Source organism: Pseudopodoces humilis, chromosome 10 (genome assembly GCF_049639895.1).
Source record: "Pseudopodoces humilis isolate 2021_Gansu_Grassland_sample_001 chromosome 10, ASM4963989v1, whole genome shotgun sequence".
Classification (NCBI taxonomy): Eukaryota; Metazoa; Chordata; class Aves; order Passeriformes; family Paridae; genus Pseudopodoces; species Pseudopodoces humilis.
The window spans coordinates 14,028,449-14,046,587 of NC_142209.1; the positions used below are offsets into that span (position 1 = coordinate 14,028,449).

General features: G+C 35.2%; 1 protein-coding gene across 5 annotated transcripts in view; it reads right to left on the minus strand.

Moving 5' to 3' along the window:
- Window positions 1–581: 581 nt before the first annotated feature.
- The window catches only part of PTBP2 (polypyrimidine tract binding protein 2), a 48,333-nt gene continuing 30,775 nt past the window's right edge, over window positions 582–18,139 (minus strand). For 2 of the 5 annotated variants that reach the window (XM_005520959.3, XM_088060327.1), the window contains 7 exons: window positions 12,822–13,017; window positions 6,888–7,042; window positions 5,440–5,473; window positions 4,900–4,992; window positions 4,300–4,516; window positions 4,120–4,197; window positions 582–3,986 (listed from right to left, as the gene is read on the minus strand). In XM_005520959.3, the coding sequence (XP_005521016.2) occupies window positions 3,854–3,986; window positions 4,120–4,197; window positions 4,300–4,516; window positions 4,900–4,992; window positions 5,440–5,473; window positions 6,888–7,042; window positions 12,822–13,017 (906 nt within the window). In that variant the 3' untranslated portion in view covers window positions 582–3,853. The remainder of the gene's footprint in view (window positions 3,987–4,119; window positions 4,198–4,299; window positions 4,517–4,899; window positions 4,993–5,439; window positions 5,474–6,887; window positions 7,043–12,821; window positions 13,018–18,139) is intronic. The other 3 variants (XM_005520958.3, XM_014250838.2, XM_014250837.2) reach the window with 3 other exon arrangements.

Below are 18,139 nucleotides of genomic sequence, written 5' to 3' on the forward strand. Positions count from 1 at the left end.
TAGAGTTTGAAATCACAGTGCCTTAAATCCTGCAGATAGTAGGATCTGATTAATCTTGACACTGGAAAACATAAGGAAACTTATGAATTGAAGAAACTGTTTTTGTAAGATGGCTTATAAAACTAATTCTGAATGTAAAACATTAAAAATGGCAAGCAACAAATAGTTATATGAATTCTAATTCCTGCAGGGCAAAGGAGCCTTTTGTAACAAGTTAAATCACAATATACAGAAATACTTTTAAGTGTATTCACCTAGCTTTGAGATTTTCCCCCAATTTCAAGTTAGAATGCTATAAGGCTTTGGTTTATTTAATTTAGATACTGTATTTGCCACTGGACATTATCTGATCAAAGAATCATTTTTGTGCTTCTCCAACCAGACTTCTCCAACACTGATCCACCAGAGAAAAATGTAACAATTTACAAAGAAATAAAAATCAGCAACTGCCCTCCGACAAAATACCAGAATTATTTTAAAAATCTGAAACTGAGTTTGGAGAATCACTGTGCCCATGGTAAAGTTTTACTAACAATCTGAAAACTCACAATCCATGGAGTGTAAGAAGTTATTCATGAATCTTATTTTTAGTAAAATTTTAATAAAAGTGATGCTTTTCACATTCTGAAGAGCTAAAAATACAGAAACTTATTTACATTTTATAACAACAAAAATGTACAAATTACTATACAAAATGCAGTACCATGTCATGAAAAACAAGTTTTTTAAAGTTCTAGGAGTTAGGACATGACTAAGTCTGTATTTTCTGAAGAGATTCCACTTTAAAGACTAAGTATCCGTAACTGAACAGAGATTTTCTTCAGATTAATAAAAAATGCTTTCATGACAATTATGACTGTCATTATTTTTAATTTTGGCTGATATAAATATAACCTCATAATAAAAGCTGCTGAATTTATAACAAGTCAAACCCAATATATACTCTTTCCCTTGAGGTTTTTGCCACAGAAATTTTCAAAATGAGAAAAGTATAGAAACTTCTTTTTAAGGAAATAAGCCTGGCAAGAAGTAAGTTACCCTTTTATAAACCCCTATATTTGTACACAATCAGACAGTGCAGATGTTAACAGTTATTTCAAAATTACACATATGGGAGTTACTGTATGCTGTGTGTATCTGATACACGTTTTAGAGTGGAAATAATTCAGCACAAGCTGAACACACAGAATAGCAAATTTCAAGCCACATTTCTAGTTGAAACACACAAGCACATTCTGATACACAAAAGGAAATCTGACACACTTTTATTTTAGAAAAATATGGGACATCATATTGTACAGATGAAAAACGTAACAGATCAGCTCAGTCAGACCCTTAACTACTGCTTAAATCATTGGAAATAGTACATCTGTGAGTTTGGGTGCTTGAGTTGTAAAAAGATGCTGATTCACCAGTTTTGAGTATGGATGAATAGGATTCTACCAGCACTTCAGATTGGGTGATCACTGCAATACCTGGAGCATAACTTAAATCGTATATTGGGTGTAATTCTGATAAAATGCATTTTATTTGATGTATTGAGACTAATGCAAGCCCCTACATTATACCATGACCTCCAAAAGCTGATAGCTATTTACTGATTTGAAAGCCACCCAAAGGAAGACATCAGTTCACAAAGTATTCTGACATCAATGTATCTACAGTGGCTGTACTTGACTTTCAACATCATTGAAAAATTCTTTGATTTGAACGCTGACAGCTTCTACCACATTCTCCAGGATCATTCAGTTACTCTTAAATGGCAATTATTTCTAATCAAAAGGGAAAAAAACCCCACAGCAATCAGTTCAAAGTAATGTAAAGGAAAACTACTGAAGTGCCCAAACTGTTCTAATATTCATTTGAACCCATGACTCTGAAAAAGTGAAGTATCCTGTTCTCAAACATGTATGGTCCATGGATCTCATGTGAAATCCTTTGTTACTTTCACCCATGAGTGTACTGTATGATTAGTAGAAAATCTTTAGCAGACACAAAAAAATGAAAGATGAAACTTGCAGCAAGAGAGCATGGCAAACCTGAGAGATCTATTAGTGCATAAATCTGCTTAAAAACTAAAAAGATAGAAAGAGAGAGCTAACAAACTACAATAAAAGTTATGTCTTTAAAGCAGTAAGTTATAACAGGGTGGGAAATGTTTAATTTGCACATATGCCTGCAAAAGGGTTTCTATCTGAAAATAAGAGTTGGTATTTTTCACAGCATCAAATTTATGGTAAAATGCCATACATAGTAGTTTTTAATATTATGCTTTTCCCACCCTGGCAGAGAATAAACATGAATTTGGAAGCACAGTAGAAGTGAAAAACAAAGAAGAGGAGAGATAGAAAGCAGCAGAGAAAGACAGAAAAGGTGAATACAGAGCTACAGAAGTGTTTATTGAGCATGCTACAGAGGTAAGCAGAGTACACACAAAATGAAATTAAACAACCATCAAACCTCCCAACTTTGTTAGAAAATTAATTTTTAATTGTGCCACTTCCAAACTATACTGAATTTTACAATTCTAGAGATGTAAAAACTCAACTAATAGAAAATATACATGACCTTTTTTTTCTACATAGATAACAGAATCTATGAATCTTGAAACTAAGTACATCAATTTCAAAAAGTATTGGTCATTTAAACAGAATCAAGGTAACAGTTCAGACTGTCAATGAACTGCTTTCAAATTAACTGGATCTGCAGATTCTGAGCCATGTTTATAGTAAAGTCAGATCAATTTTTAAATACAAAATATTTTGAAGAGATTTATTAAAACTGAATATTACAATGCAAGGTAAATTAAGACTAAAGGCACATAAACTTTGGTCCCACCTGGTTGTCAGTTTTAGAAAACTGCCACAAAATTTCCTGCAAGCATTTGCAGCAAACTTTCTTCATCATTGAAAAATACATGCACCATTTCCTGAACTAGCTTGACCAGTCTGTACATGCTCAGAAATCCACAACCATATTCCATATCTTAATTACAAACTAAAGATGGCAATATATATTGAAATGCACGTAAGTCATGTCAACTTCAAAAACATCTACGAAAAATATTCAGCCACAAACAAGACATTACTTAGTGCTGACATTTATATGATACATCCCACAAGAGTGTGTATAAAAGGTTAAGATTCCACAATGCTTTTCACATAGGGCTCAAAGTCACAGAAGTCACTTTTTGTCCTTTATGAAATTAATATTCTGTACCTTGTTAATTTTAACTAATGCCTACGTTCATAACTGAATCTAGACCAGAACAATGAAAAACAAAAGGCCCTTTTTAGAAAAGAACACAAAAAAAGTAGCAAAAATCAAATAAAATCATTTTACTCTTTCAGCATAATGCATCTTATCCAATTAAAAAGAAAAATAAGTGACAAGCCAGCAGGTAAAGAAATCTATCAAGCAGGAGAAAACAAAAACTTAACCTTTTTACACACCCCTGCCTAAACATATTTAAATTATCATGTAACAATGTGCCCCAGACAACCAAATTTGCTTTTTACTACTTATGCAATTCCAGCAGTACTAATTTTCCTTTTTAAGGCACGTACGTCAACTAAGTTGAAAAAATGTGGTAATAACTTGAAATCTTTAAACAAAACAATGGTTTATCTAAACAACGGTTTAACAGTTGAAAAGCAGTTATTATCACTGCCTTTTTTTTTTCTTTTTTTTTTTTTTCTTTTTTTATTATTCTTTTTTAAAACAATCAAGGAATGATAACAGCATGAAAAAAATAAAAAAAAACAGAAGACAAACTCTGGTCCCCACTTTCCTGATCAGTCAAAAGGTGACAACACCAAACAATGCAATACACCTTCATTCTCTATCTGCCTTTTTAAATAGTTGACTTAGAGAAAGAAACTCTCAGATGGTGACTTTCTCCCAGATTGTAATTGTGAAGATCAATCAAAGCCTGAATAGCTTCTTCTACTGTTGACATCTGAAGAAGTGCCATCTTGTGATCTCTTCTGAAACAAAATAATGGAATTAGGAACTTGAACACTACAGGGGTTGTTCCTGATGTTTTCTATCTGATATGCACTTTTTCTTAATACATGCTGCAAAACTTTGTTTAGAGCTATGTGCAGAAAAGCTACTTACTGAAAAAATTTAAATGCTTTCACAGTGCCTCCAGTGTTAGCAAACAATGTGCGTAGATCCTCTTCTGCTACTGATGGCCTACAGACAAGAAGAAAATAAGCACAAGCAGGAAATCATTAGTCAGTTCAGTGTGCTGTGACTCACATAATTATTATCAGCTTACTGGCAGTGAACACTTACGGAATATTGGACAGATGAAGTGTTGCAGAAGGAGGGAATATATTTTGAAAGTTTTTTGAACCAGGTTTCTTGAAGCGGTGCAAAGGTGAATTACCAAAATCTTTAGTCAGCCCTTGGTCATCAAGTCCCTCTCGAGGTAGTTGAACTGTCTGATGTTTAGAAAGGGTAACCCGAATAATCTTTCCATACATTTTTTGTCCGTTAAGATGGCTCATGGCTGAAAAAGACAAGTTTACTCAATTGAGTGCTACTTTGCAAGCTTGTGGTACATCACACAGGCATGGAAGAAAAACGCTCAGCAAATCAAAGGGGCAGTGTGCTGAAGGACCGGAATCAAGAACTAGGTCTGCAGACTCTTTGTCCATATTTAATTTTATTTAGGGATCATCATGTTTGATTCAGCTGTTGAATTCATTTAGGGCATTCATTTATGTGCAGACCTTCTGGAACACAAGTGCGTGCAAAAAGATTCTGGGTGTAGTAGATAACTGGGATAATAGACAGACTGACAAATATAAGACATTTATTTCACCTGATCTTACACAGCCTAATTTCAAAGTACTTGGACTAATGGGAATATAAACAGAAAACTAATCTTACCCAGCTGTGACTGGTTTCCATCAGCCATCTGTATAAGAGCACTATCTTTCTTATTGTATAAAATCTTCACACGCTGCACATCACCATAAACACCTTTTTAAAGTCAAAAGTAACCCAAAAGAAAAAGTTCATTTTAAAGCCAGCCACCTAAGTGAAATATTTTGACATATCAATGGAACATTCAGACAGCAACAAGATCACTCACTCAAACTCAACACACTCACAAATGAATAAAGGAGATAAAGATTTTGAATAGTGAATTTTGAAAAGAATAATTTCTGATAAACCCTCAAAGCTATGTGAATGATACAAAATTAAAGATCATGCAAAATATATTAGCATGCATTAAAAGAAAATCTGTGTCCATGGAGAGATTTAAACAGCAAAAGAAAAATAGCAAAAGATTTACTATTCAACTTTAAGCCAAAGTGCTAGCTACAAATAAGAATTAAGGTGAAACAAAAAAAAAAACCAACCAAACAAAAACCATAAAAACAAAATCAAATCAATAATAAAAGTATAGTGCTAACAATAACATACCGAAGAGGGTAAACAGACTTTGGGGCGTAACCATCTTTAGAAGGAGAGAAGAGCAAGCAGCGTAAGACAAGAAGAGAGAAGAGTCGAGGAAGAGCGGAGATGAACAGATCATCCATAACGAAGGGTGGTTCCCGCAGAATGGTGAGGTGGTCATGGATCATGGTTTCAAGGCGGTTAATTGGGGCAAGTTGGTCCGAGGAACATTTTGTTCAAGCACAGAAGCATGAACATAGGGAATGAAGACAGGGAACGTAGACCAAGACGAGGAGAAGGGCAAGACAGGGAAGGGCATGGGAATTTGGGTAAAGACAAGGAAAGGGAAGTTGAACACACAGGGAAAAGGATGAAATGGGGGAGGGAATACAGCAATGCAGAAGAAAAAAAAAATAAGGAAGTGGGGAACAAAAAAAAAATAAAATATAGGTCAGTACATAGGAAATGCAGGAATTTGGTCAGAAAATGGTTGGTTTATGTACTGTACGAGAAAAACTGAGTAAAATGTAGTCACCCAAGACAAATATGGGTAAAGTACATTCATATCGAGAGTAAACTACATAATTTCATCTCAACATGAAAATAAATTAAAAAAAGCATGCAATAGAAATTTTAAAATTTAAACTTTAACTGCGTAAGCATGGCTGGTTATGAAATGCAGGCAAAATATCCTTCAAAATGGCACTCTGGTCTAAAACATTTTAACATGCAGGACTGTGGATAACAAAATAGTACTAGATGATAAAAAAAAGCTTAATGATTTACAGTGACAGAGGCCAGTTAAAAATGGAACAGCTAGACTGATACAAACTTCCCACATTTCATACCAGCTTTCACAGCCATCAAAATAAATGTAAAGGACAGTAAAAATGAAGAACTAAATTAATCCCTTTAGATTTCAGAGTTAGCAAGAAAGATACAGTTAAGGTGAAAATGCTTTGCCACCACTTTTTTTTTTAAGACAAATGAGTAACTGCAAAGAAAAAAAATTACTAAGAGAGACTGGAAGAGTGCCTCGTCAAGATCTTTGGGAGAACCTTCAAAGAAAAATGTGTTAGAGTAGTTCACATAAATTAAGACTCAAAAATGTGAGATACAAGCATGAAATGAAACAGCAAACAATTAGAAACAAAACAGAAATTCTAGCTTACATGATTACAGTTACAAATGAAAGAATAATTGGTATTCAAACATGTAGTAGTTACCAAATTTTTCTTAGAAAAAATAGGTAGCTGACTGTCAAAGGATATTTTAAGTTGTTAGCTACCTAGGAAAAAAAATGTATTTAACAATGGCTTTAAAATAAGCTTTGGGGATTATTAAAAAAACAGCAAAAATACTTTGAGCGTAAAATCCAAATATAAGAGGCCAAATGCAAAGAAATTATAAAATACTAACAAATGAAGTGTGACTAAAGGGGGGGGAGGGGAGGGAAGTAAAATTGTTTCACTTACCTCTTCATTTAAATTGCTAACCAGGAGGACTGTATTGCCACCAGCTGAAACTCCAGGCATTCCCACACGGCCAGCAGCAGCAGCTGCAGCTGCAGCAGCAGCATTTGGAATAGCCAAAGGACTCAGAGCTCCTGGAACAGCTGCAACAGGAAGCCCTAATTTTAAAATAAAGCATATTTTACGAAACACACACAAGTCATTTAAAAAAAAAGTTCCTATATCAGTACTAGTGCTGCATACACCACTCTGCACAGCAGACAATCCCACTGTAAAGTCATCCAAAGGGTTGCGAAATGGGTTGGTAAATTAAAGTAAAAGAAATGTGGAATTTTTTTTTCAGATCAAGTCTGCAAAGTTATGAGGTGTAAAAAGTAGTTTCTATTCAAATAACCATTATTGTGCAGTAGAACTGTTTCCACTGCACTCCAAAATGCTTAAAAGTGTCTAGCTTATCAAGATGGTCTAAAGTAAATGTTGATTAAATCAGTAAGAATAAACACTAATTGTGCTCTCTGCATAATTACATCCTTATTTCCCATCATCATTTCAGAGACATTCCTCATTTCAACTTGGTGCTTGACTAAATACCCAACAGTGCAGTAAGGTCACGTGAAGAGGTTTACACATCTCTCACACCTTAGCATGAGGTGGGAAGGCAACCCTCTAAATTCAAGATTCAACATGCTCTGTGGCTTTAGCAATCCAGTTCTCTGAAGAAGCATGCTACCCTCAGCTAAAGCTTCAGCTGTGCTTTCATGTTTTCTTCTTGAAGGAAACTCAGACCCCACAGTGAAACGTTGGTTTTGCCTGCTCAGGTCACTGGGGTATGAGTTGAGTGTGCTACTCCCAGGATTCATGAAAGGTTCTTGTGATACATATGCACTATCCATATTTTATATAGGAACAGCTTTATTTTTTTTTTTATTTGATCAACACTGTATTTGCACATCATGCAGGGTTCAGTAAAAGAGCACTGATACATCAAAATACTTTTCAAGGACAGTACAGCATTACAGATCCCCACCTGAATGAAATACAACTTATTTTATACTAGGTCAATAGCAATCACTTAAGTTTTAGAAAATGTCAAGCTACCAGGTCTTACTAGAGCATATCCAGTCCTCTAGTATCGCTAGACATCTCTCCCTAACCTTAGAAACTTTAAGCCAGTCCAGCATTCTTTGGAACAAAGGAATCTAAAGAAGACTAATGAAGTTTTTATAGCTCTTTCCATAGGTAGGCAGAGCACAGCCAAGTAAATCATACTTTAAAAGGCAGAATTCTTCATAGCATCAGACTCTCCCAGGGCCATTCTTTGGTCCCACTGAAGAAGTTAAAAAACAATGATTAATTAACACCATTCCTATAAAAGTCTTTTCAATTATTATCCTTCAAAATTGTCAGCAAGAGTCTCAAAAAGGGGCATTAGCAGAAAGTGCTAACAAAGAATTCCAGCAATGACAGCAAGGGATAAAGCTGTGCAAGCCCTAAGCAGAAAAATGCATTTCCAGCTGTAACATTAAACAAATATCTAAACTGTGAGTAACATGTATCAGTGTTTGCTATTTTAAGTAGTTTTTATATAAAATATTATTGTTGTGGTTCAGAAAAATACAGCTGTTGCTTATCCAAAGTTTTTTTTTCCTGCGACATCCGTAGCTTTTTTGGGGTCAGAAGAGGAGGGAGATTATATCTACTGTTTCATATGTGAGGTAAAAAACAAGAAAAAAAAATTGCCTCTAATAATTCATTTGAAACCAGCTCATTTCACACACTAGTAATTTTCTCCTTCTTTCAAAAAACATTAACACTCATTGAATACTGCCCAGTTTATAGTCTCAAAGATTTCCAAAAACTTATTTTATCACAGGTGAGGATGTGATAGATGAATGACTGACTGCATGCAGGCTAGATCATCTATTTGATTGATATGTTTTTAACTGATTACTTAGCACACACAGATCTTATTTTTTGGAAAGGTCAGACAATTACAAAGCCACAGCAAATATCTGTGGAACAGAACTCTTGGTCTACAGTCTCCACTGTACTTTGATTCACCATTCTAATTAAAGCAATTAAAAGTTTTCTAATAAACAAAAATAAGATCTTCTATTATAAATAAGTTACCATGTAACACACTGTTTAGGACTTGTATGAAACTATTTAGAAATGTTAGCTACTTTGTCAACATGATCAACTAGTATTAGAAGTCTTTGTCACTAGCTTTATTCTAGCTTTCAACAACTACAGATACCAGGCTCTTGTTTTTTCAAGATATTAATAAAAACATACAAATATTATATACCTTCCTTCTAGGCTTTTGAGGCCTTTCCCTCAATGAGGTTATAATACATGTCACATTATTTATTTCTTCCCAGCTTATTCTTTTGTGTGACTTCCAAAATACAAATTGCTAATGCCATTTTCTTAGTAGGCAAATTGAAGCAATACTAAAAATATATTATGGAACTTCTGTGAAAACCACAGGCACTAATAATCATCTTAACGCAGGTAAGCAAAACTAACCGAGAACTGGGTTTATGAACCCGTTATGAACCCTTTTCGTGGCTCTGTGTCAAGTAATCACCATCTACTTGTACTGACTAGTTCCCATCCTGCTTCCTACAGTTTTGGGGAAGTCAGCAGTTTAACATCTCCGCTTAACAGCTTACAAAGCTACAAGAGGTAAATCATAAAGTTACTCCAACTGAAGTGGAGTGTTAACTTCATCCAAAAGGAAACTGAGATATGTCTGGTTTAGAATTAGTGCAGATTTAACCACCAAGACTGACAAGACTTACATCCTGTCACTAAAACTCACACCACAAAATTGTGTTGAACCTAAATCTCACTTTTGACATATGGATTACAGTATACTCTTAGAAAGCCAACAACAAAAATTGCACCCAAGTTTTGTACAAGTTTGCAGCATACAGAAGTGTAACTTAAGCAAAAGGAAGAAGTGAGTCTTTACTGCATTTTCTGTCAGCAATCTCATGATTTACACATAAAAGATCGGCTACAGCAAGAATTTTTACAAGAATGCCATAGGTCCATCTCATGGTATTCTTTTTGAGCATGCAAAAGAACTGGAAGAACAGCACACTAAACTCAAAAGGGAGCTCCACTCTTTCATGGGGAAATATGCCCTCTGAGAATCACATGTGAATAAGGCACAGCAGACACTCAGCATATGCTGAAGACATCTTTATCAACATTACAGAAAGAAATTCTGTATCAATCAGAAGGAAATAAACATTAAGACTGAAAAAATTAGGAAGGAAGTTGTTAACATTCTGCCATATTTAACACATCAGTTTGCCAACCTCCATGACTCTCTGAACTTTTAAGTCTTCCCACACTCCTCCTTTTGAGTATCTGAATAAATGCAGCTATAAATTGTATGCACAAGCATCCATTCTGGTTTTTGGTATTTTTCTATCCTTGTCATCTTATTTACATCATTTATATTTTGTGTGTTTTTACAGTCAGCAGCCCAGAATGAGAATCCTATTCTTCCATATTCTAACAACCACCATTCCCATTCTGACAATTATCCTAATGACTAAGGTACCAACAGTACCATGGGGTCTTTTTGTAAAATTTTTCAGCTGTAGAACTCAAATTCTGTAAAAATCAAAAAGTCAACTAGAAAAAAATGAACAATAACAGCAAAAAAAAAAAATCCCTGTACTAACTCTCCCCATTTGACAGAGGATGAAGAGTTAACAATATACCAAGCTCACCCATGAGCATGACCATGAGCAGACTTAGAAAATGTACCCAGCTCCCTTAAGTCTCTTTTGAAACAATGATTGTTTTTACACAAGAAAAAAACAACATGATATAAAATCTTCACTGCTCATCAAAATAAACATGACTGACTTCACCGATGCTCTGAAAATGTTTCACAGCTGCAATGAAAGTCACTCGGGTTGTGTACCTTTTATTTTTCTACTGCTTGGAAAAAAAGTGCATATATGGAGGTCCACCCAAGGAATATAAATTAAAATATTTAACTGGTTATTGTGACCATCATATTCGTAAGTTTTTTTAGAAATTATTTTTAATATACACAAAATAATGAGTGATTAAAATCAAAATGCTAGAAAGCTGTAGTTTTGCAGACAAAAACCAAAAGTATCTAAATGACTTTCAGGTCTAAAGTAGCAGATCATAAAGCCCACTGAAGTCACTTGGATAACTGCAGAAAGTACAGTAAACACGGTTAAATATATCCACACTAATGCAATGATCCAAGCATCCACAGAGTGTGATTTCACCATGCCAAGCAAATTAAACCTATTAATTTGATGCATACCGTAAGTATTATATACAAGGAAATACATTAGTAAGCCTGAGACTAGAAATAAACTTCTCAGGATTCAGGAAAATGCCAGAACTAGTGATACTGAAGTAACTGCATTTGGCACTGTTTCATAACTCGTGAATCTTTACTCTCTCCTCTCCTAAGTGCCTAATATTGTGGGTCTCATTAATAAGCAGCTTTACTTTGCTTTTGTCTACTTACTACTCATACTGCAGCCCCAATGTCTACTTTCTAGTCATTACAGGCTGACAAAAGAATTACTAATTGCCTCAAGGGTGTTCCTACAGCACTCATCTCTGTGGTGTCAAACTTCTACATGAACACTCATCCACCTTCCCAATCGAAGCATGAAATGAGAGATTTCAATTTTTAAATTATGGGGAGTTAAAGGAGAAGAAAGAAAATATACTTCAGCTAGTTTTTTTCTGAGACTTTAGATTCTTACAGTATTTTTTACTTCCCAAAACTTTTGCTGTAGCTGCACATGATAATGGAAATGTAAATTCAAGTGCTCTGGAATTTGGGGGAAGTGGCTTTGTATGTACTTTACAACTAGATATAAAATGTATCCTTCAAGTAACCTGATTTCAGAAAAGGGGCAAATACAGTGCAACATCAGTAGCCCTAGCTACAATATTTACCTCTTCCTGGGCTCACATCATTCACTAAGTGCCTTCTAGCTTTTTTAACAGTGAGCAGAGGCCTCTCTTTCCTACATTAACTCAAAACTTATTTCAGTTTGGCCCAGACTGTACAAGAAACTACGAAATCTATGTTGTTCTTATGTTTTCTTCAGAATAAAAATGGGAAATCATGAAAGAAAAAAACATAAGAAAAAGACTAAGTGGGAAGAACAATGATCACAACATAATAAATCAGCTTTTATAAAAGTAATGATTCTATATCTGAGTGCTATTACATTTTAAAAAGTGAAAGGTGTTCTCACCAAAAAACAGTTTGATAGGAGTAGGAGTATGCATTGATTATTTTGGTAATAGATAGAAGATAGATATATCTGCACCTTTCTCAGAGCATTTAATCAACTTCTGATGAACTCAAAGGCTGACAGGATATATAGAACTCATATAACATAGTGCTAGAAGTACAACTACAGATTTTTTTTCTTTTATTCACAGAAACTTCAGGTAGCATCACAGGGTTTGGGTATTTTAAGCAAAGAGCATAACCTTTCCTCATTGAGGGAAACCAGCAAAATATTAGTTTCGTATTCTGATATTACAAATAACCATTAGCATAAAGAAATCCTGCAAATCATGTTAAGTCTTTCCTACAAACTAGGTGGGAAGGTGGGCAAGGTGGCCACAGACAGGAACACATGAAAGAGGGAAGGACAGATTTTGGGATACAAGCTGAACTAACTTGTCTTTTTCTAATACTTTGTGCATTTGTCATTTTGTCATGCAAGTTTTCATTCTTTTTTTGCACTTCTAAAGACAATATAATTATGTCACTACAATTCAGACCACAATATAGAGTGAATTCTTAATGGGCCTTTGGACTCTATTGTAACTGAAGTTGTTAGAAGGATTAATGAATGTTTTCATGAAGTGCCTTTGCAATACAGAAGAATGTCAATATCATACCTAGAAGAGAGGTCTCCTTTGCAAATGCTGCCGCAATAGCTGGGTCCAGCGTTGGTTGTCCATCGCCAGATGGAAGGTCAGGACGAGTGTAGTCCCTGCTCTTATCATTGTTGTACTTGACATTCAAATTCACCAATTTGGAAAAATCAATTCTTAGGGTACAGCAAGCATTATAGATATTTTGACCATCTAAGGCCTGAAAAAAAAAATCACAATTTATTTAAAAGACACAATATCAGTTGGTTGCACAAGGTTGTTTTATTTTTTACAAGGTCAGTGTATAGATCTGTCTTACTGTCTAGCTTAAAACCAATTAAAATGCATTAATCTCTCAACATGATTTCAGGAAGCTCAACGTTCCCTTCTTACCTAGAACTGTTTTTATGCACCAAAGTGGCAAGGGACATTTTAACACTGTCAAACTTAAATTTTGTCTGTTGAATATAGCTAATTAACCTGCATTCCACAGCACAGCTTAAATTCTTAAATTCAGACATACTGCCAAATAGATTTCTCAAAGAAAAAAAAAAAATCAAGAGTCTTACATGGAAAATCGACTGAGGAAAAAAGAAAAATCTAGACTTAACTACTATGTTAGACAGCCATCTGTTAAGGCATAATATATACATTATTCCTGCATGTTTTCCTTCTCCCCTTAAAGGTAATTAGTGCCAAAACTGAGAGAAAACCAACTTTAAGTGCTAACCTGATGTTACTCTTTTTTAGAAATCCCTTTTTCACAATTAATTGGTACTTCTGAAAGTATGACTACTAACATGACACGTAGTACTCCACAGAAACGCTTTTTAAAAAATCTAACATATACACATACACACACACACATATATATATATATATATACACATGTATATGTTTTCTCCATCTCCATTATCCACCAGGCAAGTCAATTCCTGGATTTGAGTCCACTTCCATTTTGGACATATCTTCCTTTCACTGGAAGCACTACCAGTTAAATATGAGAGACTTAAGAATACTGAAACTTTTGTTACAAAGTCAACTTCTTAGGGAATGCTAGGAAATGAAGATGCAGCTCATCTTAAAAATTAGCAGTCAATCAAATCATTATGTTAAATATAAAGGTACTAGATATAGATACAGATAGATATATGCTAGAAAAAACAAATAATGTTTGGACTCAATGTTGGACTGAAATGTACCACCTCTGGACCCGAGCTAGCTCTTGCAGTTAGCTGGGTTACATCTGCAGTGAACTTGCCGACACATTCAGGTTTCCGGCATGGCTTAGTATTCTGAGCTAAGCACTGCACAAACCTCATGTGCCTGCTATTTTCATACAGTGATGCATCTGGAAACTGAACATCTTGCAGAAACCCCTCTGCTAGGCCTGGGCCAGCAAGGCTGTCCCCACAAAACATATTATCACACCTGACATCTCCAGGGCTCACTTAAAAGAACTACCACCATTAGCAGTCAATGTAAAAGAATTTTTAAATCAATATAATTATTTTGCCATAGCTTGGAAGTGCTAAAAACATATAGGACAAGAAACCTATAGAAACTAGAAAATCTAAGCATTGCATCAACAAATAGCAATTAAAGAGAAACTACTAAGCTTGAAATTCAGCTTATAAAATGCTTTATACAATACTGCAGAAGCAAAATTTACTGTCCTTATTCATAGAACACAAGCTTAATTAATTAATTCTGTATTGCTGGGGTGGTGGTGGGCACCACCATTACAGCATACACCATTTGGTAGCTCTTTCATACATGGTGACAAAGCAGAATCCAAGACTTCTGTTGGTACATGGGAAAAGAATATCACTTGAACACACCTAAAAAAGTTTTTATATTGAGAATCTGCCATCACTTTTAGAAGACTTCCTACCTTCTAAAATCCATTAAAATATGGATTAGAGGAAGGTCCAAATTATCTAACCAGAGTTTACTTACTGTCAAATACAATGCCACTGCCCAGCAAGGGCACACCCATTCCCATAATGAAGAAAACAGATGTGAACAAGACAGAAAGGCTGTATTTTTAGCTTTGTCAGAATCACAGGACCCATCAAGATTCATACTTTACCTCTGTGTGGAATCTGCAGAAATACTGACTTGTGGCTGGCAGAAAGTAGCTAAGTTAACGGAAATATTTTAGACTTAAAATGTAGCAAACCAAGATATATCTGTATTTGTAGTTTCTGGACTAGTTAATGTTTAAAGGGAGCTATATAAGTAACTAAAATTTCTACTGAAACAGCAAAAACTCCTCTTTCTGCCAAACAAAAGTACATATAAAAGGTACTGCACAAGAGAAATCCCTTGTAGCTGGGACACAGATGGCCTGAAAGAACATCCCGAACCAGAAAGGAAGGAGATGCACTCTTAGTAAATGTAGTGTTAATCTGCACTGTAGTCAAACTTTAGGGAAGCAATCAAGCACTGGAACCAAAAAAAACCTTCACCCCAACCATCTCTAACAATGCAAGTAAGATTCTCACGAACCAGCATTTTTTTCAAGATTAATTGTTCAGATCTGAAGTCACAAATGTGAATGTGTGTCCTGAGCTCTTACTTGTATAGCAATTAAGCAAAGGAATAGTATAGCATGTATTAGTATATAGCAAAGGAATGTGCAACAAACCCTCAAACACTGTTCCTCTCAGACATCCTGAAATAAAAGACACCAGCCATTCACTGCCAATTAATGTACATACAAGCATCATCTCCAAGAACTGTAGTTACTGCTAAGAAACTTCTGAGTATTTATTTCACATGTGATACCATACCACATCACACATAGGCCAAATCAAGGAGATCAAGAATCATGAGACCTTCTATAAATGTGAGTACCATTCTTCATCTTGTCTATGTCAGAAAACCCAAAAAACTAACCCAAAGATTTTTAGAAGGACGTAAGAGCTAAAGGCATAAAAAACCTCCAAACCCAAGGTAGCAACACTAACAAAACATACTTCAGCTCAAATAAGTACCTCAAAGTAACTGAAGGTCATATGGTAAGTACCTCTTGGGAGAGATGTGTCCCAAATGTATCCTACAGATAGGCATCTGAATGAACGTAATTTCTTTTGAGACAAGTGTCTTAGATACAAGAAGTTTCTGTGGCTAAAAAGTGTATGTAAATACATTCTGTTCTCAAAGATTAACATATTTTATGTGCAAAGGAACTGTTGCTGCACTTCCTGGGCTTTCTGATACAATGCAATCCAGCACTCTCCTGTTTACCTGAGCAATACTTACCATTTCTGAGCATAAGTTGTGCTCCTTAGAACTAAATATGTCCCAAAAAGCCTAATACAGTAATAGCGGATAATAGCCCTGCAGCTCCTATCTGGAGATGTCCTTTCTTCCATTCTGCAATGACTCCCTGAAGTTCCTATTACATATTTTAGGGCAATGCAGATTAGTAGAGATCTTTTGCAGACTGCTACCAGCACAGAGCTACCCTGGAGTTACGAGGAAAACAACTGGAAAGATGACATGTACAGTCAAACCTCACTGGAATCCTTGAATCACCTGCAGGCCAAGGAAGGATCAATTGGCCAACTGTTAACATAACCTCTAGTTTTATTTTTAACCCATGCTGGGTCAAGATGACTGGCATGCTCTACACATGAGCCTCAGTTAATTGTCTATAGATGAGTCATTAATAATTTTAATATCCAAGATTTGACAAGAATACTTCCAGTACATTTCTACAAAGGCAATGCTCTGAATTGGCCATCTTCTCAGGCAGAAACACCAGCACTCTAATCTCTCCATGGTACACCAAACCACTGGTGTTCCAATATTTAAGTCTGCTGCTTATGCTAAGAGTACTCACCATTTACGATGAAAATGGGCTATTTTTAATGCTTAGAAGATCTCCATATGCATACAGGTATCTCCAGACAAAACCTTTATTAGCAGAAGCACAGCAGTTCAATGTGCTCTACTCTTGCCCAGCCTCAGTTATGGTCTCCACCCCTGGCTAGACTGCTGCACTATACAGAACCTGAAGTTCCCAATCTTCACCCAAAGAACCTGTAATGATCCAACCTGAGGGTGATGATGAAAAAAGTATTGGTGGAGCCACTATCTACTTTTACAGGAAATTAATTTCTTACAAAACAAGTGGAGTAAAAATGAGTTTTTCACTAGTCACTCATTCAAATTGCAAGAGATCCCACAGGGATAGCGGCTTCATACTGCGCATTCTTGTCAGTGTCACTGTTTTCTCAGAACTTTGAAATGCACAGCATCTCTCCTTGGTACTTACATCACTTGAGTTTTTCAAATTGCTCTTTAACTTCCTTAATAAGTCTTCAATTTCTATTAAGGCCACATTCTGATTTCCTGTGAAGAGGGTGGCCAGAAAATTAAATTTCCCCATTATCTTCTACAGTAACTTGGATGGAAAACAAATTGAAAACTTTTACTCTTTTACCATGTGTTTGATCTTGACTCCAATGCAACTTAACTGTAGCCACCATATCATCCTGCTTCTACTTCCAAACGTATTTAAACTGAAGTGATTTTTTTCCTATCACCTGACTGCTTCAAGTGTTTTTTGTTCTGGTGGCACTTCACGTTTTATCACAGTGGCGTAACCATAAGAACTGTATTTTACTCTAGTTCACGAGGTAGTGGGGAAATCAAACCTTCCTTCCAATTTAGCATCCCTCAATAACTGCAGTTGGTACCACTCTTAACATTTTCTGTATTTACACACAGATTGGTTAAAATATGAAACTATAAACGTAAGACCATTTCAATTTGACAATAAGGCCGTAACAATACTGACAATGACTGTACATACAAGAGACACTTGTTCAATGAAGTTTAGTCATTCACACACAAGATACAAGTGAACAGGTACCCTAATCAAAACATGCGAAACTAGAGAAACAAATATATGCTGGGACTTTTTAATACCAATAGGATCCCAGAAGTTTGTCTGAAGTTAACAACAGCAAGAGATTCTTAGACTCCTTTCACGCTTTTATATACCTCATCCTTTCATTTTTAACATTTTTATAATATATTCCTAGAATTATACTGATAACTTTCGTATCACTACAACCCATTTGCGTCATTTTTCCATTAAATTGCCTGATAATATACATGATTCAAAAAACTAGGTCAAAAGATTTAACACTTGATGTCATACTTTGCATCAGAAAAGCACTTTAAAAGCAGCAGTAACATCTACTACTGAAAAATGTCTTTCCAAAGACAAGTCAAACCTGAATTACAACCTTCTGTAACAAACACTTATAGCATCCAACTATTTATCAAATATTTCAAATATAAATCAAAATATCTACAATTGATTT